The sequence below is a fragment of the Dryobates pubescens genome, chromosome 24 (assembly GCF_014839835.1).
Source record: "Dryobates pubescens isolate bDryPub1 chromosome 24, bDryPub1.pri, whole genome shotgun sequence".
Taxonomy (NCBI): Eukaryota; Metazoa; Chordata; class Aves; order Piciformes; family Picidae; genus Dryobates; species Dryobates pubescens.
This window is the reverse complement of record NC_071635.1, coordinates 3682442-3707394: the sequence shown is the minus strand read 5'-3', so window position 1 is coordinate 3707394 and position 24953 is coordinate 3682442. Positions and strand designations below refer to the sequence as shown.

At 43.8% G+C, this 24953-nt stretch overlaps 1 protein-coding gene across 1 annotated transcript; it reads left to right on the top strand.

Moving 5' to 3' along the window:
* The first annotated feature begins 1694 nt into the window (after positions 1 to 1694).
* On the top strand, positions 1695 to 24506 carry ZGRF1 (zinc finger GRF-type containing 1). The gene is made up of 28 exons (XM_054172628.1): positions 1695 to 1715; positions 1851 to 1931; positions 2060 to 2116; positions 2596 to 2781; positions 3369 to 5577; positions 5862 to 5944; positions 6587 to 6685; positions 7246 to 7419; positions 8800 to 8902; positions 8986 to 9092; positions 9667 to 9808; positions 10701 to 11341; positions 12642 to 12780; positions 13302 to 13486; positions 14151 to 14338; positions 15461 to 15594; positions 15900 to 16046; positions 16192 to 16306; positions 17557 to 17816; positions 18948 to 19107; positions 19591 to 19668; positions 20474 to 20621; positions 21218 to 21345; positions 21896 to 22019; positions 22411 to 22587; positions 22694 to 22828; positions 22989 to 23250; positions 24394 to 24506. Exons 1-28 carry the CDS (start codon positions 1695 to 1697, stop codon positions 24504 to 24506), a joined length of 6396 nt encoding a protein of 2131 aa, XP_054028603.1.
* Positions 24507 to 24953: the final 447 nt, after the last annotated feature.

Sequence of the window (24953 nt, the reverse complement as noted above, 5' to 3'; positions counted from 1 at the left end):
CCCCCGCAGGGAGAAAAGCCCCGCGGCGCCGCACGCGCCTGCGCAGCGCAGCCCCGAGCCGCGCGCGCCTGGCCGCTGGGCCACGTGACTTCCTGCGGGCTGCGGCGCGCTCTGACGTCAGGCGGGCGGCGACGGCGGCGGGAAAGTTTGGAAAGCAGGAGGGGAACGCGGAGCCGCCGTCAGCCCCCTGCGCGCCCCCCGGCACACGGTGGGTAGGGCCGCGGAGTCCGCTGGGCCCCCTCAGCCGGAGAGACAGCACCTCCGGGGACGGGGGTGTGGCTGACAGTGGGTGACTGGTGCTGGGGGGTGTCAGGACCCGCCCGCTGTAGCAGCCCCGGGGAGGCGGCCGTGGCTCAAGCGCCACGGTGCTGAAGGACCTGTGTGGCGAAGAAACCTTTAATAGATTCGTGGGAGCCTGTGCCGGCAGCGCTCCTGCGCATCCCTGGTCCCACGGCACTCCCTGTTGAGTTAGAGCGGATGTTTGCACTCATAGCGCCGCGTTTAGTAGCTAAGGGAGCAATTCTGCGTTCTTTAGGGGTGTCTGTTTCCGAGGTTTTGCATATTACTGAACCCCGGGCACTGCCAAGAAGGTGGCAGCTGTAAGAAAGTGGGAATCTCTCTCCTTTCTTAATACAAACTTACCTACGTTTAGCCTGTGTCAGCTACTGCAGCAGTTGGTCTGTCACCTAGGGAGCCCTCCCCAGCCAAGAAGGGGAATCAGGAAAAGGAGAGGAGACCTGTGGGCTGAAATGAAAATGGATTTGGTGAAGCAGAAAAACTAATACCAATGCAAATGTAAAGCTCAGCCCCATCCTCGGCAAACTTCCCCCTTTTTATAGTGCAATGTGCATGGCCTGGGAAGCACCTGTCAGCTGCCCAGCTGCTCTGGCTGACTCCAAACTGCTAACAGCCCATGGCTGGCCTGGGATTCTGTCTCAGCACAACAAGAACAAAACTCTTTCTCACTTAACCACAGTATGAGAGGAGCTGACAGTGTTACCTCGTGTCTTGTCATCAATTTCATTGCACTGCTGTTGCTTTTATGATGATTTGCTCCTGGTTTCATCATCAAAAGCTATTTTAAAAGTTACTGTGATCTAATTTTAAATATGTAAAGAGGCTTCACTTCATGGGTAGCTGGTTTTGAGAGTCAGTTATCTTTAACATGAATTAAACATGCATGGGCAAGTCTGGACTCAATAAGCTTGCAATAAAATTACTCTGTTAGTAGCTCAGTAGCTTCAGTGATTTATTTCCCCCCCCTTTTTGCTTCAAATAAACATGTCTACAATACTTTGTGAATTCTGAATAGCCACATCAGCTATGGAGTTTGCAGAGCTGCCAGCCACCTCTTTAAATTAATTCCTGTGCAAGTTAGCAAATATGTTGACATCTATTAAAACAAACAAAACACCCAAACCAAACATTTTTAACCATTTTTTGTTAGATTACTTTCAAGGTTTCTCTTTAAAGTGCCTCCCCATCAGCTCTACTCTACTGCCTTGGCACTGTCTTGCATGTAGCTCTCTTTTTTTGGAGGGGGGAAAAATAGAAAAAGGGAAGTAACATCTCTTTTCTTGTCAGTATATTTCCTTCACAGCTCTGGTGGGTTTTAAACATCTGCCTGTCTCTCAGGCTGTCTGAGGATGTGAATATTTGTTAACTAAGCTGTTGGACGACTGTTTGCCCGAGCGATGGATTCTCAAGAATTTACTGTAAGTGATATTTAATGCTGTGTGAAAGTAGAAATAAATTAAAAGATACTACAGCTGCTTATTAGTTCATTATTTTCTTTCTTCTCCTCCTGGTTGTTATTATTATTACAATCTTTTTTTTCACATTTAAAACAGGTATTATACACTCACCAAAAAATGAAAAAGTCCAAAACATGGCAAGATGGAGTTCTGAGGATTAGAACTGGCAGAAATAAGGTGAACTACTTGGATTTAATTTAACCTCTGGATTTAATTTAACCTCTGGATTTAGTATCACCTGCTGTCAGTGGCAGTCTAGTTGATCTGTAAGATAAAATCAATTAAAATTCAATTTTTCTTTCCAGGCTGTCTTGCTTGATGATAAAGGACAATGCTTGGAGAGTATTTTTATCAGTTCTCAGGTATATTTTCTTGGAAGTTTATTTTCTTATGCTTGACTGTAGTTTTCTGTTTCAGGAAGCATTTCAAACTTGTTTGATTACTGAGTTTGGGTTTTTTTCCCCCCTTAGTGTGGATATGAAAGTAGGAAAACTAAAGTAGTTTTTCTTATTGTGGATATGAGGATCTGCTGCAGTGTAAAAAATGGAAAGCAAAAACTACCTTTCATTTATTGACAAGTCCAGAACTAATGTAGAAGTTTTATGGAGTTGTATTCCTTTTAGGTGAAAGCAGAGTAATTAGAGTGATGTATTAAATAAGCACCAATATGAGTGATGTATTAAATAAGCACAACTTGAAGCTATGTGCTAGTCCTTTCTAGCCTATTTGAAGTGATATACTGGGTATAGATTTCAGATGTTTTGACATTGAAGTATTTTAGAAGACTTCTTGTTTCTTTTATAGCACCACTGTGTTCACACTGCTGCTCTCTCTTTTCTAGCTGAATGCTGGAGATAGCTTGGAAAGTGACCGGTATTTGATCACAGTTGAAGCACTAAAAATGAATGAAAAACCTCTTGAAGATCAGCCAAGGAGAGCTGAAATTCCAGCAGTGGATAGAAATGGTGTGAAACCTGCTGTCCTGCCTCCAAGACATCTGTCTGTTGGCTTGAAGAGGAAGTTTACAGTATGTCTTTGTTTCAAAAGCTCTGCCTGATGTTAACACGCACTTTAAAACACAAGAGGCACATCTTTCAATGACTGCTAATTAGATAATGTCTTCTTGGTTTTTTTTGGTTGGATTTTTTGGGAACCATAAGCTAAAATATGTTACTGGTAGCTGTTTTTCCTGGAGTTTACTAAATCTGGTTGGTTTGGCAAAATTGCTATTGCTGTGTCTGCAGTGCAAATCATAGAATTGTTAGGGTTGGAAGGGACCTCAAGGGTCATCTAGTTCCAAGCCCCCTGACATGGGCAGGGACACCTCACATTACATCAGGTTGCCTAGAGCCACATCCAGTCTGGCCTTAAAAACCTTCAGGGATGAGGCTTCCACCACCTCCCTGGGCAACCTGTTTCAGGGTCTCATCACCTTCATGGTGAAGAACTTCTTCCTAACATCCAGTCTGAATCTACCCAAGGGCTTGAGAGTATTTCTGTAGTCTGTGGAATGGTCAGGTGCTGCTTGATCACAATATGGTTTATGGAGTGTGTCCTGTTTCCACTATTTGGTTACCAAATGTGAAGTTGATTAATTACCAAATTCTCTCCTAGGGCTTCCGAGTGCCACGGCAAGTTGAAAAGAAGATGTCAACAATGGAAGATGGAGAAAGCCTAGCAACAGTTCCTTTACCAAAGCAGTGTCAGGGTACTTTGCCATCCACTTTCTATATTTCCTCTCCATTATTTTCTACTATTTCCAAGAAGGATGAAGATGCAAATCTTCCTGCAGGCTTCCATGAAGATGTGTGCATGGCTAATGGCAGGGAACACAGGTCTCTCTCCTCACTGCTTTCAGCTCCATTTCTTGATAGATGTGTGGAGGTGGAGAAGCAAAACCCTGGTCAGTCCATTGTGAAGCCAGAATTTCCTCTAATTGCTGGGCACAACCAATCCAGTGGTCAGACAGCTGATCACAGGGCAGTGTCACACAAGATCAGAAGCACAGCACAGATAATAGCTCTTTTGAAGTCTAAACCAGCACAAAGATGCAGAGAGCAACCAACATCTCAAGTCTCAGAGTGTCTTCCTAGGTTTCAGGCATCAGAAGAGGCAGACATTCTGTATGATCAAAAAAGCACAATCTCACCTGCTTTTACAGGTGACCCTGCCAAAAGGCTCCCTCAAAATGGTCAGCCCTTGCCTTTTACAAAGGGAACTGCAAATGGTAAAAAGGAATGGAATGCTGAAATGCTTTCAAACTCAGCTGAACAACCTTGGGATAAAGAATTTACAGGACAGAGACATGAGCAAAAGGCAAAGAATTTAAGTCAAGAATTACAAGATCCCTGCAGTGCCAGTAGTTTATTCCCACCTGAATCCACCATGACTGTCACAACGAGTGACAGTCAGTTTGTCCCATCCTCAGGGGATGTTGCATGGTCATCAAGTCCAACCACCTTTGAAGCAGATCTCTCCAGATACAGGGAGCATTCAGTGACTGGTGATCTTCAGGAGGATTCATCTGTGAAGCTGCAAAGTGGGCTTCAGTCAAGCCAAAATTCAGAAGCAGTGCCCAATGACCTGGAGCTCTCTGTGGACAGAACAGTGACTGAAATGGGAGTTGTGAAGGAGGAATTCAGTGCACATGACAAAGACTGTGGTCCAGGTGAAGAACTGATGGAGGTTAGCTTTAATCTAGTGGAGTCTTTTGATTTTAATGACTCAGACAATCAAGACTCGTGTGAAAGAGAAGTGGATAAGCTCACTGAAGGAGACAGACTTTCACAACACCCAGATTGCCTAAAGGGAGAAGATGTGGTACAAAATGCTGTGTTGGGATTTCATTCTTGCTCTGAAGTAGTGACACACAGTAAAAATGAAGCCAAATGTTCAACACTTGATGGAGAGAATGATGGAAATTACTGCACAGCAGATAAACCATCTCAGCTTTGCGACAGCAACATCAGAGAAGCAGGGAGAGCTGCAGAAGACTCTGCAAACCAGACCAGAACTGAAGGGGAGCTTCTGGGTGATGGACACAATGTAAAAGAGAGGGATGAAAGTCAGTTAAGGACTGAAGCAACAAACAGTGAGAGGGATTTTGATGGCTATGCAGCCCATACCACTAATGGCATGTCATGGGTAAAAAGCAAGCACTCAGATCCTTTGCCTGGTGACACAAATGTTAATGAATGTCACCCTAAAGCCAGCATGCTTGAGACAAGGGAAAGTATTTCATGTGTTTCTACCAGCAGAGTAATTTCTGCAATGGCCAAAATGACCAAAGAAGATGTTACACAGCTTGGATGTGTGAAGTCCTCAGGTGCTGATTTAGGACACTTGGGGGTTACTGAGAGTGATGACATTAAACCAGACAGTCCTTTGCTGGCTCTGTCACAAAGATCAGATCCTGGCTGTGACTCACTCCAGTATTTTCCAGAACACCATCAAAAGGTAATTGTCATTGCAGATGAGGAAGAGCCTCTCACTCCCAGAAGTTCTATCTATCCTTTAGGACAAGGCCACTCCTCTTCAGAGGAAACAGCAATAGGTGAAACCAAGTTTGGAAATGCAGAGAGCACAAATGCCTTGCATGAAGCTTGCAAAGGTGACAGAATAGGAATGGATTACCTGAAGTGTACAGTGATGGCTGAAAATTCCTCAGAGCTCCCCGATTTGGTAAACAACATTGCTCTGATAAGAGCTTTAACTGAACACAGCACAGCATTAGAAAGCTTACAAAAGATGGAGGACAGTAGTAGCACATTACCTGAAGCAGAGACTTCTAAGGAGATATTTGAACCCCTTGTGAAAGATGAAGGTTAGGTCAGCTTCCATTTTAAAGTGAATTCTGTATGATTGCACTTCTTTGACTCCTGTACTTTTCTCCCTCCTGCTGGACAGCTCATATCCAGCAACCATACTTGTGGAGTGATGTGCTATGAAGGTTCCCTTATAGCAATTTTTAGTGTTTCAAACTCCAAGTCTGTGTCTTTGCTTTAGCTCAGCTAAAGCCTGACTGTGCACTTATTTGCATGGGTAAAGGGTGCAGATGTTTTCATGTAAAGAGCACTGTAACTTACTATGCTTTTCCATCTCTTGTAGCTGTAGAACAGTTTACAGAAATGCCTTACTCAGAAAGTGTAGAGGCATCTTCCTGTTCATACTTTGATTCTTCTGGCCTTCTGGTAATCAATTTTTGACTGCCTCTATCTGTCTCTACAAGATGATAAACTCATTTTCCACGAGGCTTCTTGAATAAAATTCTTGACTGATGAAACTGTTAGGGGTTCAGCTAGAAATTGCTTAGAGGCTAAGAGGCTGATGGTAAACAGATGTCCTCTCCCAGACCCTATTGCCAATACATGCTCAGAAGGGGCTAATACATGACAAGAAATGTAATGCCAGTTGTAACATTTAGTTATGCTTAATATCACATCAGCATGTCTGCTCCTTCCCTACCCCACCTTATACCATCTACTTCTTCTTTTACTACCTCTTTGAATGCATGGCTTTCCTAGGAGTTTTAGCACTTGGGTTGAAATCCTCTGACAAATCTGTTTGTACTTGATGCTTCACATTGGATTTTTTTTCCCCCAATGCTATTAATAGTCCAAAGTGAAGGAAAGATTTTGAATTATTTCCCCCCCACTCTCCCATTTGAGAAGCAAACAGTTTCTTATGCTGCTCTGGATTGTTCTGGCCTCCAAAAAAAAAAGGGTTGCATTTTAAAATGCTTTCTTATGTATAAAAACTAGCTACAGCTTAACTTTTCACTCTCAATGGTTGAATTGTTAGACTAATTAGCTTTTTGGTACTTTTCTGTGCAGCCCAACTGCATGGATAATTTATTACAGAAGACAGATGAACGTATTCTACCAGCAGCAGCAGCCCAAAGAGACCCTGGGACACTTGACTGCCAACCAATGGTACAATTTCTGTGGAACTGAAGTGTAAAGAGCAGAGTTTCTTACATTTCACTTCAATGGTTTATTTTTTGCAATCATAGAATGGGTTTGGGTTGGAAGGGACCTTAAAGATCATCCAGTTCCAATCCCCCCCTGCCATGGGCTGGGACACTTTGCACTAGCCCAGACTGCTCAAGCCCTCATCCAATATACTACAAGAAGTCCTAATAAATATTTAATCAGTCTCATAATTGGCTTCTCATCACTTCTCAGTACATTTGCCTGGGGGATGCTTTCCACTGAGGGTTTTAAACTCCCAATTTGACAGTATAAAAAGAAGATTAAAGATATGACATCAGAATATCAATTTTCTCTTGACAGTGATTTGTGCAAAAACTTTTTTGCTGCTGAGTTGCAGGAGAGCAAGAGAAAGGGGAAAGCATAAATGTTTTTTTTTTTCCCCTCTCCTGCAGTTTCCAACAGATTCTTTTTGTTGTATGTTTGAAAAGTACCTCTGCTGACTGTAAAATACTTCCAGACCAGTGCTTATTTTCAGTTAATAACTGCAATATATTGTGTAGCCTGTTGCATTTCAAGGGCACAAAGTAAAAGGATCAGCAGCTAGTGAGGTCATGTTGAGAGCTCCCTGCTCACAGCCAGGATGGCAGCAGTACCCAGACAATCCAGAGTTTGCAGCTGAGACGTTTCTGTCACCCCTGTTTTCAAGCAATTCTGTCTTTTCTGACTTCAGACAGGTAAACCCATTTTATTTTCCAAGTTATTACTGACCTTAGTGAAGAAAGTATCCTGGAAATGCAGGATTAATTTCTAGAATGCTACAATCACATATATATATATGTAGTTTAAAAACCACCACATAGTGCTTTGTGGTTAGAACTTTGCAGTTAGACCATTATTGTTACTCATCCTTGTCACAGGACGGTGCATTTGCAAGATGCAACTGGGTTTATTTTCATCAGTTTCACTTCAAAAAGTGTACCTGGTCCTAATGTGTGATGTTAAACAGCTTTCTTCCAGAGAAAAGATGCAGAGGGTTTGATGATGATTGTTTCCTGTAGCAGTAAAATAGTCACCTCAACTGGATTTACAATTTGGTGTGTAACTGGTACAGAGTTCCAAAGCAAGGGGTAAATTTTTCCTTCTTGTATTACCATAGAATGGCTGAGGTTGGAAGGGACCTTAAAGACAGCTGCTCAAACCTCCCCACCATGGGCAGGGACACCTCTCAACTAGACTCAGTTGCTCAAGGCCTCATCCAGCATGGCCTTGAACACCCCCAGGAAGGAGGCATCCACAGCCTCCCTGGGCATCCTGTTCCAGAGTCCCACCGTCCTCGTACTGAAGAACTTCTTCCTAAGATCCAGTCTGAACCTACTTCAAACCATTCCCCCTTGTCCTGTCTCTAGACACCCTCAGGAAAAGTCCTTCTGCAGCCTTCCTGGAGGGTCCCTTCAGGTATTGGAAGGCAGCTCTAAGGTGCAGTATCACAGTATCACTAAGGTTGGAAGAGACCTCGAGGATCATCGAGTCCAGCCTGTCACCACAGACCTCATGACTAGACCATGGCTCCAAGTGCCACGTCCAATCTCCTCTTGAACACCTCCAGGGATGGTGACTCCACCACCTCCCTGGTGCCCATGAAGCCTTCTCTTCTCCAGGCTGAGAAGAGAAGCTCCCCAGATCCCTCAGCCTGTCCTCATAGCAGAGGTGCTCCAACCCTTGGATCATCTTTGTGGCCTCCTCTGGACTCAATCCAACAGTTCTGTGTCTTTCTTATGCTGGGGACACCAGAACTGGATGCAGTGTTTGCAGTGGGGGTCTCAGCAGAGCAGAATAAAGGGGCAGACTCCCCTCTCTTGACCTCTGTTCCTTCTGGATGCAAAGAAAGATGACATACAAATGTTTTTGTTTTTTCCCTATGCAGTACCTCTGTCAGTATTTAGGTATGAATGAAATGAAATCTCTTTTTTTTTTAACTTCCAGAATGGGCTTGAGATCCTGAAGAATTCTATTTGGAAATAAGATTTAGCAATAAGCTTTATACAAAGATACTGTTTTGACAGAGCATTAACAGTTTCATTTCTAACCAGCTTTTCCCTAACCCTTTTTGTCAGTTTCCAGGCTCTAGAAGTCTCCATGAGGATGATACCAGCTTCAGCAGAAAAGAGACTTTTCAGAAGTCAAACATTATGGAAGAGCCAGGCCTGGAGCAGTCCCGTGAGTGGAAGTAAAAGTAGAATGGCAGAGCTTCACCTCACAATTACCCTGCATGACTTCTGTCCATTGTGTGTTTCCCCTAGCCCTGGCATTGAACATGTGTTCTGAAGTTCCACCGTGGGCAGTATCAGGCTCACCTGCATGTTCTGATTGGAGAGAAAAGCAGTGGACTTCATGGCAACCTGACAAGGTGTGGATTGACTCTGGCTTCCAGATCTTTGGAGCTTTATTCCCTGTGTCTCATGGCAGCAATTTCTTAGCTTTGAAATTTTTCTCTTAACTCTTAAACAAGAAATTCTTAACAGTGAGGGTGGTGAGGCACAGGAACAGGTTGCCCAGAGAGGCTGTGGATGCCCCCTCCCTGCAGGTGTTCAAGGCCAGGCTGGATGAGGCTAGTGGGCTAGTGGAAGGTGTCCCTGGATGATCTTTAAGGTCCCTTTCAACCCAAACCATTCTGAGAATCTATGAATTTTCACAGAATCACAGAGTCACCAAGGTTGGAAGAGACCTCAAAGATCATCAGGTCCAACCTGTCACCACAGATCTCATGACTAGTCCATGGCACCAAGTGCCACATCCAATCCCCTCTTGAACCCCTCCAGGGATGGTGACTCCACCACTTCCCTGGGCAGCACATCCCAATGGTGAATGACTCTCTCAGTGAAGAGCTTTTGATGGTTTAGAATGAGAGAAGCAACCAAAACACCCTATAATCAAATTCTTTTTCCAGTCATTCATTTCATATATTAATTGTTCATCTCTAGATCATTCCATCTGCAGAACTGACTTCCTCACTTGATCCATACTCTACAGTTTCTCCAGCTTCAGGAACTACTGGAGACATCCAGGAGCCCCTGATACATGGAATCTTGCCAAGTGACCCAGAACTTCCAGAAATGTATTTCAGTAAGAAATTTATAAATGCACTTTGCAATATTTTCCCTTTAAAGTCTGTGAGGGGTTTTGAAGCACAGTGAGCTGCAGTACAACAGGCAGTTCCCATGGCTCTGAAATACACTGAGCTATGTCTGGGTAATGAGAGTTGGGTTTGTGCTTGTCTCATTGTTTACAGGGGGATGTGCAGCTTTAATTTTGAAGTTTTCCAAATCATCTGAATTAGTCCTAAATTCCATGCCTCCTGCCCTTTATAGTCTTCTGAAAGTGACTTCAGAAGAGTGATTTAAATTTATAATGAAAAACCAACCTCTAGTTTGGGGTGGGGGGGAAGTCTCTAAGCTAAGATTCTATTCCATAGTTATGTTTAAAATTATGTTCTTTTTAGTTTTCTTCTCCCCCCACTCAGCTGTGCTCTGACCCATGGCCAGCTGACACGTACCAATGACTGTCATTTGTTATTGGCAGTGAATTCAGTCAAAAGGCTGCTTGTGATACTAGAAGCCTATTTATCTACATTGCTTATTATTAATTTACACACAGTATTGGGGGTGATCTTTTGGGGAATAAGCAGCAAATGTTAAGCTGGTTTTTTTCCAGCTGGCAGCTGTCCCTGACCTACCAAGAATATCAAACTAATGCCCTCCAAACCACAAAAATGTTTTATTTCCACCTGTTCTGAATGTAGTGATCCAAGTATTAAAAGGATCAAGGCTGAAATCCCTCACATTGTGTGGAAATGCAGTGTGTTGCTGCACAGGCACACTACAAAGAGCTTGCCAATTAGAAGATGGGGCAGGAAGAACTTGGAATTCTTTCCTCCTCTTAGTTTTTTTGTACCTCTGAGGTTAATGTGCCATCCATAAGTGCTACAAGTGGCTTGTAAGATGTGTTTGCCCTACAGCACAGGAGAAACCCAGCTACCCAGAGGAATGCAACCTTTCAAGAGTCAAACCCATGGTTAAAACAAGAAGTCCATTTGTCACTCTTCCTGCCACTGAGATGATTCCTGATGCAGTTTATCCAGCTGACAAGGAGGTCCAGCAATCTTTTGGCTCTTCAGCAGCCCATTTAGGCAAGGAGTCAGTGGTATTTCCTATCAATGCTTTTGGCCCCAAGGACAGAAATTATGAAACCTCTGTGTTTGGAGAGTATACAGAAGATGGACAAAGGGAATCTGCACAACCAGTGTACCCTAACATGACTCCACAGCACAGACAAAGCAAGTGGCTAAAGTATCAAAACAATGCTCAGTGTGACTTGATAACTCAAAACAGTGATGACAAGGAAGTGACTGATGACATCTGTGCTGAGAATGTCCTTGGAATGCTGCTGGGTGACACAGGAGAGAGCAGTACTGCAAAGAATAGTGCTCTACAGACGGCAAAGAGCATGCCTGGCAAATGCTGTCCGAATGCCAGCAACCAGGATTTGATTTCAGAGAGGAAGTCACTTTCTCTGCACTTAAATCAGACACCTTTGGCTGAAGCAACACAAAAGGTGTTAAGTCATCTGAGCTGCCAGAGTGTAACAGGAGACAGCCAGGTGTGTAACTGGTCAAGCAAATACAGTTGTAATTGACAGAAACCCATTTTTCTGGGCAAAGTAACTGCATTTATCTGATTTCCTGCAAGATATTATCAGTATAATTAGGTGAAATGTTCTACATACATAGTGACACAAAAGCCTCAGCTCCAGAGCAGCAGCTGCTGATGTTGGTCACAGGTAATTCTTTGGTGCACACAGTGCCAGGTTTAGATTTTTAATCTGGATGCTGATGGCAGGAAGGCAAAATTAAAACTTTTGGGCTGCTTTGTCATGTATAAATGGTAAGAAGGTGTTTCCAATAAATGTTTTTAACTGTGAAATCAGCATCATTGTAACACATCTGACAACATGATTCCAAGTTGCTTCCTTCCCTCTAAAGCCTTTGAAAGAGGGGAGCTTTAATTGTTGTCACGATAAAATGCAGGCTGCCTGTCAAGGGGCAGATTTTTATCTTCATGGTACATCCTAAATGACAGTGCAAGGTCTATGTTGTAGCTCCAAATCTACTTCATTTTATTCTTGCTCTGGTGCCTCCAGCATAAGAGGGACATGGAGCTGCTGGAATAAGTCCAGAGTAGGCCACAAAGATGATCAGAGGGCTGGAGAACCTCCCCTATGGGGACAGGCTGAGAGAGTAGGGGCTGAAGAGGAGGCTGCAGAGAGACCTTAGAGCAGCTTCCAGTCACTGAAGGGGGCTGCAAGAAAGCTGGGGAGGGACTTTTGACAAGGGCTTGCAATGGACAGGACAAGGGGCAATGAACTGAAGCTCAAGGAGGGGAGATTTAGATGAGATTAGGTAGAAACTCTTCACAGTGATGGTGGGGAGACACTGGAACAGGTTGCCCAGGGAGGCTGTGGCTGCCCCCTCCCTGGAGGTGTTCAAGGCCAGGTTGGATGAGGCTTTGAGTGACCTGGGCTAGTGGTAGCTCCCTATGGCAGGGAGGTTGGAACTAGATGATCTTCAAGGTCCTTTCCAACCTAAACCATTCAATGTTTTGGTAATAAATATAAATACTTGTTCCTGTACTTAGAGTTAAGTCTGCAAACATTTGGGGTGGAGAGTTGTATTTTGCTTTGAGAAAACTGATTCTTCATTGACAGTCATCCTCAAACTTCTGCTTGCAGAATGAGGGCTTGTATTTTTTTTTTCCCTTTTCTATTTACTTGTACTTCTTGAGAGCACAATACAGAAGAGAACATAAAAAGAGAAATTGGCAAGTTTGACATATCTGTACAGTGGGCATTTACAAAGTTGGTCTCACTCAAGTTTCAATGGTTCATTTTTCTCCTTTTCTAGGCCATAGCAATTCCTGAGTTATCTTTTCCTCCTGGGGATAAAGTAAAACACAGCAGTCTTCCCAAGAGACAGATTTCCATACCAACTGTGTTTCAGTCTCACATTCACTACAAGCAGATTTTCAAAGCAGCTCTGACAGGTATGTCTAACTCCGTGCTCTGCAAGCTGCTGGCATTTTTAAACAGGGGATTTCTGGAGCCTCACAAAGCAGGGACAGAGAGAAAGCATCAGCATCATCTCTTGGAACAACTGTGTGTGTTTTGGTTTGGATTTATGTACTGAAATATGGTCACTCTGGAGCCAAAACTGCACAGACAAACCAGCAGACCAGCACACTGCTGTTCAGCTGTGTAACTTCCTGCTTCCTTAGCAGTCTTTAGGTCCCTGGTTAACATTTTGGTGGGGGGAGGTATTTTTACAGTTTAGTATTTGGATCATTTGGAGTCATGTACCTACTGTGTTTTGAATGAATGCAAGGCAGTGCAAACAAATGAATTGCAGAGAAGTTTGCAGGTTACATAGCTTCTTTTCAGACTCAGGAAATATTGATTCACATTTGGCACTGAAAGTTTCAAATGGAATCACATTTGTTTGGATGTTGTGTATGTGTGTAACCATTAAGGCTGTACTAATTCTTCTTCTTCTTTTTTTAATATCAAGAGCAATTAAACATCCTGCTCTTTGAGTCATCACAAAGGTTACACAATGCTCTCTCCAAAGTGGATATATCATTCTACTTTTCACCAAAAGAGGGGCAAAGTGAGAGCAAAGAAAGCTGTGTTCCACTCTGCAACCACAAGCAGCCTGCTAAGCTGGTGATGGTCAAAAAGGAAGGGCAAAACAAGGTGCTCTTTATTCCTTGTTTCTTTACAGGTTTGGGCTGTTTGAGTTCCAGGCCAATTCTGTATGATTTACAATTGCTAGTTAAAGTGATGTGTTAGAAATCACTGTCCAGAACTGTTCACAGAATAGTGTTGGAAGGGACCTTAAAGATCATCTAGCTGCAACCTCTCTGCCACAGGCAGGGATGTTTTGTTGATATAGTTTTGTCCACACAAACAGCTTTATGTATATAAAGAGCCAATTTAATTTTACTAGACTATAGGGGATTTCTGTAAAGCACAGTTACACACACTGGCTTCAGAAGCTCAAAGCTCTGGAAATGCATTTGTGTTTTTGCTGTGTTGGGCTAAAAACCACAAGTGGAAAAACTTTGTCAGGTGCTGAAGCCCTGGAGCAGGCTGCCCAGAGGGGTTGTGGAGTCCCTTTCTCTGGAGACTTTCAAAACCCACCTGGATATGTTCCTGTGTGACCTGCCCTGGGTGATCCTGCTTTGGCAGGGGGGGTTGGACTGGATGATTTCTAGAGGTCCCTTCCAACCCCTACCATTCTGGTTCTGTGAAAGGTTTCTCTGATTATTTCTATAGCAGCAAGCACTGCTCCACTTCTTGGCTTTGTTTTGGCTTGGTTTACTATGCTAATGGTCTTTTGGTCTTCTCCCTTCCCTAGGGTCGTTTGTTCTATGCCTGTGATGCCCCAAAAGCTGAGCAGTGTTCATTCTTCAAGTGGATGGAAGATGTGAACCCCACACAGATGAAATCCAGACCAGCTGCAGTGCTTCAGGATATAAAAAGCATTGGGACATACCTTAGAAGTCAACAGATCTCTCTCTATGAGGGATGCCAGCTTTTGGTGAGGTATTCTGAAACACTGTGCTTTTGCTCAAGTGCTGTGAGTCGCAGGGTTTGTAGAGATCCCAGCAGCTCTGGATTCAGCAGCATTTAACAGGCACTTGTACCAAGTGTATTTAGAGAGGTTCTGTGTAGAAAATGTAAAAGCCAAATTACTAAGAGTAAAATTCACAGTAGTGGTACTTCAGGTCAGCACTCTTCAAGAGTCAAAACTGCTTAGGATGGTTTGGGTTGGAAGGAACCTCCAAAGATCACCCAGTCCAACCCCCTTGCAGTCAGCTCCACTGGAGCAGGTTGCTCACAACCTTCTCTAGCCTCACCTTGAGCATCTCCAGGGACTGGGCCAAAGCTACCTCCCTGGGCAACCTGTTCCAGTGTTCCACCACTGGTGCAGAACTTGTTCCTCACATCCCATCTAAATCTGCTTTTCTCTCATTTCAAATCATTGCCCCTGGTCCTATCCCTGCAGGCCTTTGCAAACAGTCCCTCTGCAGTCTTCTTGTAGCTCCCTTCAGAGACTGGCAGGCTGCTCTAAGGTCTCCCTGGAGCCTTTTGTTTCTCCAGGCCAAACAATCCCAGCTCCCTCACCCTGTCCTCATAGCAGAAGTGCTCCATCCCCTGATCATTTTCATGGCCCTCCTCTGGGCCTGCTCCATCAGATCCACATCCTCCTTGTGCTGAGGGGCTCAAAGCTGGATGTAGTACTCCAGGGTGAGGCGTCACCAGAGCAGAGCAAAATGCTCTCTTGACCTGCTGGCCACACTTCTTTTGATGCATCAACAACTTGGTCCCTTGCTTTATGAAGTCTCTTGTGATTGTTGCATTTGAATTCCTGCTCATTTAGTCTTTCCTAAGAGAATTTTAATCTCTTAGTGATTCTAATTTTAATGTTAGAAGTTGTCTGAAGGGCTATTCTGTGCTGCCTTACCGTAGGGGAAACAATTAAGGTTGTAACTATTTCTTTTGTATTCAGCCAAGAAAAACATATTTAAAGCTTGGTAATGTTAAGGTTATAAACAACCAGCTTGAGCTGTGCTCTGTCATTTGGTTCAGTCTGTGGAGCTTGCTTCCTTTTGCTGGTGAATCCAAATTGTTCACAGACTGTGTGTCACAATTGCACTTCACCAGGAAAGCCTTTGAGACTCAAAGCCAGCGGTATAGTAAATTCAAGAAGTTTATGAACACACCTGAGCTGGAGGACTCCAAACCCAAACTATACCTCAAACTAAGCAGGAAGGAGCATTCTTCTCTCTATAGCAAAGGTAAGCAAATCTTCAGCATCAGAAGGATTTGTCTGTGCCACATTGTGCCTTTTTAAAGCTTTCATTTGGAATCTAAGGAGAAAAATCTATGGAGAAAGCTTTACTTGACCATCCATTTCACACAGTAAGTCCTGGAAGTGGAAAATGTTTATCCCTTTGAGAACTGAACTCTTACTGAGGCTTTAACATCCCCTAATTCCACAGGCCATTTGCAGCCTAGTAAATGCTGAGCTGGTTTGTCCAGCTTCATTTTCTTAAAGACAGCAGTAAAGCAGCTTATGAGAACTGTTATTTTTTCTTGACAGATGATATTTGGGTCATTTCAAAGACTCTGATCTTTGATCCCCTTGATACTTTCATTGCAAATACTGCTTTCTTTGGACCATCCTCCAACAATGAAATGGAATTGCTACCCCTGAAAGGCTACAGCCCCTCAAATTGGAGATCAAATAGTGAGTGCTACACCAAATCATTCAGACTTGAGGGGGGAAACAACTGTTCTAATTTTTCTTGTGGCACTTTGTAATTTCTTTATCTAGCTGAACTTTTGTCTAACTTCATTTCCCCCCCCACTTCATTTTTTGGTGACCTTTTCAGCTTGTGTTCATGCCTTGCTGGTTTGTAATGCTAGTGGTGAGCTGACATCTCTAAGAAACATGGAGGAGCACTTCAATCCATCTTCATTACCACTAACACCATATCTACTGAAAAAGTAAGTTACTGTTGCAGTGGTGCAGCAGCATGACAATAGGTACAGGAGGGAAGGGAAAAAACCCAAATAAAACCCCCACTGAGTTTGCCCTGTTGTAAAGTGTCTCCATTTAGCCTGGATCTGTATCAGTTGCTCCATCACCCAGTGACTCCTGCCCAACAGAGAAGGGAGATCAAGTGAAGGCCCACAGATTGCAAAGAAAGTGAACTTAATGAAGCAGCCAAACTGATCCCAATGGCTGTGTAAGGTATATAAAGTTGTACTCACCCCAGTGACCATACAGCAGCCACAACAAAGAGGAAAGCAGTCCTTGGGAGATGAAGGGGAAAAAAAAACAAGATCAGGAAGAGTCCCATCCTCAGCAAACTTCCCCTTTTATACCAAGGGTGATGCTCATGGTGTGGGACACACCCATAGCCAACTCCTGACAGCTGCCCTGGCTGACTCCAAACTGCTAATGGCCTGCAGCCCAGCCAAACCAGGACAGTGACAAGAAAAACCCAAAATCAGCAAGGAGGAATGAACTGTTGACAATGCACTTTTCATTTCTGTGGAAATGAAATTGTATTGGTTGGTTAATTCTAACTTGATTGTAAAGCTTTGGGGGTTTTTGTTAAAACTTACCTGCAGCCCATGTTTTACAACCTGGAGACTGACACTGGGCATTAGTGTGCCTTTAGACTGATGTACAGTCACTGACTGATCTGCATAAAGTTAATGTAGATGCTTCAGGAGGGTTCAGGAGAACTCTTTTTTCCTTACCCATTTTAGAGTTGCTTGGAAGAAAAGAGACCTTAAAGCAGCCTCCCAGTATTCGAAGAGGGCTACAGAACTGGGGAGGAACTGCATTTAGTGACAGGATGAGGGGTGATGGTTTCAAACTGGAAGAAGCTTAATTTAGATTGGCCATGAGGGTGGTGAGGCACTGGAACAGGTTGCCCAGAGAATTTGTGGAGATTCCAAGCCTGGAAGTGTTCAAAGCTAGGTTGGATGAAACCTTGAGCAACCTGGTCTAGCAGGAGATGTCCCTACCCATGATAGGGGGTTGGAACTAGATGATCATTAAGGTCCCTTCCAACTCAAAGCATTCTGTGATTCTGTAAGTACTAAGGGGCAGGAATATGTCATGGTGCAGCAACTTTTCATTATGTCAATTGTTAATCACAAAGCCTCAGTGTTAGGTGAGCAAGAGTATCAGAGCCCTGAGACCCAAATCACACACCTGCTTCTGACCACTCTATTTTTCTTAGGGATTTTGCTTCTGAAAATGCTACCAAGAGAGTCAACAAAAGAAAGTTTATTCCACCTGCCATCAGCCTGAAACACACCATGAAGTCTGGACCTGTCAGCACTGAAGAGGCAATGGAACTAGCTACAAATATGATCCAGATGTTCTCATTGAACCCTGATCAAGCAGCATCACTGATTCAGATAGCTCAGACGATGACCTCATGTGAAAACAGCAGTTCGGGGGAAGAACATCAGACCCTCCCTGTCACAATCATACGTGGTATGTAGCAAATAATTGTGACATTTGCTGCTAGTCTCTTTGTACAAGTGCTGATTAATGGCTGATGCCAGTGTTAGTGGTCTGTGATGAACCAGACTTGTTTCCTTAAGCAGATATTTACAGTTCCAGACTTACAGAGATGTCTAGGCAAATGCTGACTTCTTGCAAATGTAGTGCAAAAGATGACCTTTACATTACCCCAAAATCCCACCACGGTGGAGGTTGGAAGTGACCCTGGAGATCATCCAGTCCCACCCCCCTGCTACAGCAGGGTCACCCACAGCAGGTTGCCTAGGATCACAATGGCCACGCAGGTTTGGAATCTCTTCAGAGAAGGAGACTCCACAACCTCTCTGGGCAGCCTGCTCCAGGGCTCCAGCACCCTCACAGCAAAGAAGTTTCTCCTCATGTTGAGGTGGAACTTCCTGGGTTCTAGTCTGTGCCTGTTGCCACTTCTCCTGTCACCGGACAGCAGTGAGTCCAACCTATCCTCCTGACACCTGCCCTCTTAAATATTGATAAGGATGGATAAGATAGCATGCATTCCAGCATCCCTTCTACCAGCTCAGACCTTTAGATCCTTAAAGCTTGCATCTGCCTTCTGCAGGATTTTCCACAAGCACAGAGTTCTTTCCCAGCAAGATCTATACAAAGACCACAGTTATTTGGTGTTTCCTATTTCTTTGCACACTGAACTCACTTTTTGCCACGTATCAGCTTTGCTAAGTTGTCATATGGTGTTGGTTTTTTCTACTACACATTATTCCTGGCTGGTTTATGCTTCCTTCTATCTTTGTTTCACCTCTCCAATTCCTTATTCTGTACCTGAGGACATGGTATGAGGGGTGTGCATGCAGATATTTATGTTATTTTTATGTGTTGATGAGCCTCCCTAGCTACTGCATGTATTCAAAACCACCTCAGCTTCCCCTCTTTCAGATTTTTTTGGTGAAATTATTGCAGGCAGTGTAAGGCAACTGGTTGCTCCTGTGTACTTGGAGCTGCTGTGCAGTGTTTTACAGGAACCAGATGTTATTTCATAAGAGAAATTTAAGGCATAACAATGGATAAAAACTGTACCTTCTAGAAAGGTCTCTCTTTTAGCTTTATCCTTTTCCTCCAAAATACCAGGTGTGTTTGGAGCTGGCAAGAGCTATCTGCTGTCTGTGGTCATCTTGTTCCTAGTGCAGCTCTTTGAAAGAAGTGAAGCTACAGAAGGTCCAAGGCCAACTCCATGGAAACTTCTGATTGCTTCTTCTACTAATGTTGCTGTTGACAGGATACTGCTGGGGTAGGGTGCCGAGATTTTCACAGGCTTTTCCAAGAACAAAAGTGCACTTGTCTGGGAAAGATAATTGTGTTGGTATTTCCAGGGAAGATTAACAGGGCAAGGAAGGATGGAGAGAGAGGCTGAGGCAAAGAGTCAGACTTGAGAAGCTTCAGCATGAAGCTAACATGAAATAAAACTCGGGGTTTGGAATGAAGGCAGGGAAAGTAAAAGGAAGGAATGAAGTAAAAGAAAGGAAGGAAGGGAAAGCAAAAGTGGAAGAGTGTTTAGGATAGGAAAACCATAAAGGCAATAAGCATTTATGAGGCAAATCATGAGGCCATTTGATTTACTTGAATTGTGTGGCCCAAGTTACTTCATCTGGTTAACCACTGAAGTTTGTGTTCTGAAAGGTCTGGTAACATTTTTGGAACCACTTTTGAATGCTTCAAATGTTCTTACTTATGTATCTGTAATGTTTATCAGCATTTCTCTCTTTCTTTGAAGTCTCCTTGATCTTGGATTTGAGGATTTTATCAGAGTGGGAAGCATTAGGAAAATCACCAAAGCAATCCTTCCTCACAGGTAAGAATCTTCCTCTTGGAGGGATCTGAAGCAGTTCTAAGATTGATGGTGGTATGTAGGCTGTAAAAGTACTGTTTGGAAGTAATTCAAAATGTGCTTGCAATATGCTTATCTCAGGGTGTCATGGCTGTCTCACTCACATGGTGGAGAAATTCTACCTTGATTTGGGGATGTCCCTCAAGAGGTCTAATGGTTTTCAATGGGAAATAGCAGAGGAGAACAAAATAATGGCAGTTTTAGGAGCTCACAGAAGAAGGAAAGGCAAAACAGACACTTCAAATAGATCCAGACTGCTGTGGGGGTAAGAACTAGGAGGAAGTAACCATAAATTTAATAGAGAGTTGATAGTTAACAACTCATGAATTCAGGACTACTTCCCCAAGTTATCTTTGCTGTAGTGCTCTGAGGTTTGTCCTTCCCTTAAAAGCAAGCAATCTACATGGTATTTTCAACACAATTTGAGAGAACAAAGTGAAGTTCAAGAGTAACAAAGATTAGATTTCCATTCCCTGCAAATACCAAGGATGTAAAATGTTCAAAGACTTAAAAACTTCTCAGTTGTTCTGCTCTGGTACCAGCTGTGTACTTGGAGAAGACATTTACTCCATGTATGTCTCTGGTGGGGTGGTAAGGTCTGAGATGGTGGCATAAAGGTCTCTTTTAAAACATCCAAGTCTATGTCAGCTGGATTTGGGATAGGTTAGGACACTGTTGTGTATAAAGTAAGGTAATTTATCTATATTGGGTGTTCACCAAACCCTGAAAGCATTATTATTGTCAATCATGTTATAAAATCTCTTTGAAGTTTGCATGCTGGCTCAGGAAATGACAGTGAGCAGCTGAAAGAGCTTCTTGCTCTCTTGAAAGAAGATTTAACTCCAGCTGAGAAAATATATGTAAAGAAGAGTATTGAGCAACATAAACTGGGGACCAATAAAGCTATACTGCAACAGGTACAGTCAAGGGTGATGGGATGGAGGGGTGGGGATTTGCTGTACCTTATCCATACGGCTCAGCAAAAGCATTCTGAGCACAGCTTGTCTGTGCTGTCACCTTGACACTAAAATTTATGTAGTTGTGAAGGCAAAAGACAAGGACTGAGCTAAATCTATCCCAGCACTGAGTATCAACTGCCAGGAAAATTTCAAACCCATTACAAGAAACTTTTCAGCAGGTAGTACCTTTCCTGTAGAAATATCTTCTTGGTCCTGTACTCAAAAAAATCCCAGCTCTCTCTCAGGCCAGATCTGGTCTTAAAATACATGAATCTGTGAATGATTCTAACACAGAAACAGCCCAAGAGTAAGAAATGGTAACATCTGATCCAGATCTGTGCTGGAGGTGGAATTCAATACTGTGCTGGAATGGAATACTGGGACATGGAATACAATTTGTTGATACTCAGCGAGCATGACACATGATGCAGCAGAACTGGGAATCAACTTGAGTGTATTCTACTGCTGCAGCTATGGTGACATATTGCACAGAGATTAACTGCTCCCTGAGCTGAACTTCTTCTCTACCCATTTCCCCCTTGCTAATAACCAAGGTAAAAGTGGTTGGAGTGACCTGTGCTGCCTGCCCCTTCCCATGCCTGAACAGTCTGAAGTTTCCTGTAGTGATGCTGGATGAGTGCAGCCAGATGACTGAACCTGCTTCTCTCCTTCCTATTGCAAGGTACAGCCTTCCTCTTGTGTTCTAACAAAGAACTTCAGTTAGCAGTGCCACAGCCTCAAATAATTACTAAATTTGCATGTCTTTTTAAGAACATGAACTCCAAGGTGTCACCTTAAGAAAGCAAGAAGAGTAATTTTGAATTGAGGCCTGCTCTTGGCTGCCTTCCTGGAGTTTCCATTTTCTTTAGCTGGCTTTCCTGAGCAACCACATTATTTTAATTGTGGAAAGAGGGTGATGGGGAAGGGAGCCTGGTGGAAAGCAGCAACCTCTGATATATAAACACAGCACACACATTCACAGAATGAGAATCCCAGCATGGAGGGGGGCGTGGAAGTGACCTCTAGAGGTCATCCAGTCCAACCCCTTGCTAAAGCAGGGTCACTCACACAGCGTGTTGCCCGGAATCTCAATGTCCAGGTGGGTTTGGAATCTGTCCAGAGGAGACTCCACAACCTCTCTGGGCAGCCTGCTCCAGGGCTCTGTTGTTAAGAATAGTCTGACATCCTTTTTAGAACCTTTTTGTTTCTTATGTTTAAACATTCTACTTTAGGTTCCAGTGTGAGAAGCTAGTCCTTGTTGGAGACCCCAAGCAGTTACCACCAACTATTCCAGGGTCTGAGAGTGTTCATGAAAAGGGGCTGGAGCAGACTCTCTTTGACCGGCTTTGCTTAATGGTGAGTACTACTGACCACGTCTTGAGGATGAAACTGTAGGGAGTTCTGGTTTGGCAGAGGATCAGTGTCTCAGCCTGGGGCTTGATTCAGCAGACTCCAGTCTGGTGCATTTCTCTGTAAATGTCATTTTCACAGTGCATGGAGATTTGTAAGCAGAACAAATGTGAACCAAGAACAGCTGAAAACCTGCCCCGGGGTTCTGCCTTCTGTCCAATCCAGGCAGAAGAACCAGGGGCTGCAGTATTTGCTCTAACCCGTGTTGAGTGAATGCATGAAGGATAAGCCACCAGGATTTGTTTCCACTTTCTCCTTTCTTTTTACACCTAGCTGGCATTGCAAAGTATGTAGTAACTCTTTTTCCTGTCACCTTTTCTGTATCCCAATCCCTTAGGGACATAAGCCAGTCCTCCTTCGGACGCAGTATCGATGCCACCCTGCCATCAGTGCCATAGCCAATGAGCTGTTCTATGGAGGAGAGCTGATAGATGGTGTTTCTGAGAAGGAGAGAAGTCCTTTATTGCGCTGGCTTCCAACACTGTGTTTTTATAGTGTCAATGGGGTTGAGCAAGTAAGTTTTTTAACATCTCTTACCTAAAAAGTCAGTATTGTAGTTTGACCTCCATTCTGTTTCCGTTTGCAAGGGGTAAACTGGAATTCTTCTCCCCTGTTCCCAGATGGAAAGAGACAACAGCTTTTATAACATGGCAGAAGTTCATTTCACAGTCAAGCTCATCCAGTCACTGATTGCAAGTGGGATCCAAGGGTCTGCAGTCGGTGTGATCACCCTTTACAAGTCACAGATGTGTAAGGTTTGTGTAATCTACCATCAGTAAACCACTTCTCTTAAAGGCAGTAGTTTCTTCTGAAGGTAGGCTCCATTTATCCCTTCACATCGTGTGTGGACTCAGGCTGTTGAGTGTCTCCGCTCGGAGCACAACTCCTCACCATCCACATTCCTTTTGTCTGCAGATCCAGACCCTGCTTCATGGGGCACACTCTGAGGCTTTTGAAATGAAAGCTGTCCAGGTGTCCACTGTGGATGCATTCCAGGGGGCTGAGAAGGAGGTCATCATTCTGTCATGTGTAAGGAGCAGGCAGATGGGCTTCATAGACTCAGAGCGGAGAATGAACGTCGCCCTGACCAGAGCAAAGAGACACCTGCTGATCCTTGGGCATCTGGCCTGCCTGAGCAAGAACAGGCTGTGGGGAAGAGTTATTCACCACTGCAAAGGTAAGTTTTGCTTTCCTCTGCTTTTGAAACGGTGCAGCTCATTTTAAACTATCTGTAATACACTTTATGGTGTATACCTGCTATATATTGTAGATAGTGTGTCATTATAGAGTGTGCACATTATGTACCATCAAGAGGCTTCTCCTGCCCCTTCACTCTGCCCTAGTGAGGCCACAGCTGGAGTACTGGGTCAAGTTCTGGGCTCCCCAGTTCAAGAGCAGGCTGCCCAGAGAGGTTGTAGAGTCTCCTCTGGAGAGACTCCAAACCCACCTGACCATTGTGATCCTGGGCAACCTGCTTTGTGTGACCCTGCTGTAGCAGGGGGGGTTGGACTGGATGATCTCCAGAAGTCTCTTCCAACCTCCACCATTCTGTGATTCTGTGAAAACAGCATTATTTATCACATATAAAATAAAGGCAAAGGCAAAGATTTGCATGTGTGTGAGCTGCATGTTTGCAGTTTATCTGCAAAGTGGTTTTATACCCAAAGGGCAGTTGTTAGCCAGTAATGGGCCTTCCATTTTCTTTTCTTGCTGCCTTACAGTGCCTGTCTCCACCCCTTGCAGCATTGCTAGGAGCAGCAGCATAGCTCTTTAAAATGCCTGAACACCCTCTTGGTTCTGTGAATCTTTCTCCTCTCTGTGGTGCACATATGTAGGATGAGAGGCCATAGTTTGCTCCTTCACTGCACTTGAGTGAGTCCCTGTGAAATGGGACAGTTCCTATCTCTGCACTTTGAGCTAGAGAGGTGAGAAATGGAGAAGTGTTCAAAACTCTAAAGTGCATTCAATAAACTCTGGCTGAACCTAATTCCCCAGGGTACCCAGTGAGGCTCTTTTCCAGAGAGGCACAGCCCCTTTTGAAGGGGCTAGAGCCTTACTTTAGCTGATACTACCAAAAGGGAGCATGCAGTCTCTGAAGCAACTGATAATGAATCTGCAACAACAGGGACCAGAAGAATCATTATTTTATCTACCTGCTTGGTTGACATCAAGGTTGAACTCTGAAGAACGATTTTCCAAGCAGAACCACTGCAGCCATTCGATCAGCTTGGGGAATAGATGTTCACATCACCACAGACTAATTACCTGATGGATGCTGCAAAGAGAAATGTAATTATCCTGTTTTTATTGCTGCTTCCAGGACGGGAAAATGGATTACAACATGTAAGCCAGTGTGAGCAGCAGCTAAACAACATTCTTAAGTGCTATCTGGAGAAATGGAAAGAAGAACAGAGTAAGAAGAAGGAAAAATAGTATCTGCACCTATTTGATGGAGCAAGCACAAACTGCATGTCTATAAAAATTATCAGAACTATTGACAATCTAATATTTATTTAATGTGGGAATTCTTGTTTGTCTCTCAGTGCACTGATGCTTCTGTTTGACCCCTGGTTTGTATGACTAACATTGAAATAAAGTGACTTTATCTGCTTGAGAAACAAAATCCTTTTATGCTTACCAAGCACTTAATTGTATTATTAGTGTTTCATTAGTCTTCAGATTAAACAATACATATAGCATCCTAGAATCACAGAACGGTTTGGGTTGGAAGGCACCTCCAAAGGTCATCCAGTCCAAACCCCCTGCAGTCAGCAGGGACATCCTCCATTAGATCAGGTTGCTCAGAGCCTTATCCAGCCTGACTTTGAATATCTCCAGGGATGGGGCCTCAACTACCTCCCTGGACAACCTGTTCCAGTG

Excerpts from the sequence above, each read along its gene's own strand:
- ZGRF1 (XM_054172628.1), top strand. The coding sequence starts at position 1,695 with ATGGATTCTCAAGAATTTACT. Across the intron at positions 5,945-6,586 it reads TTGATTCTTCTGGCCTTCTG|CCCAACTGCATGGATAATTT; the intron begins GTAATCAATTTT and ends TTTTCTGTGCAG. Across the intron at positions 7,420-8,799 it reads TCTTTTCTGACTTCAGACAG|TTTCCAGGCTCTAGAAGTCT; the intron begins GTAAACCCATTT and ends CCTTTTTGTCAG.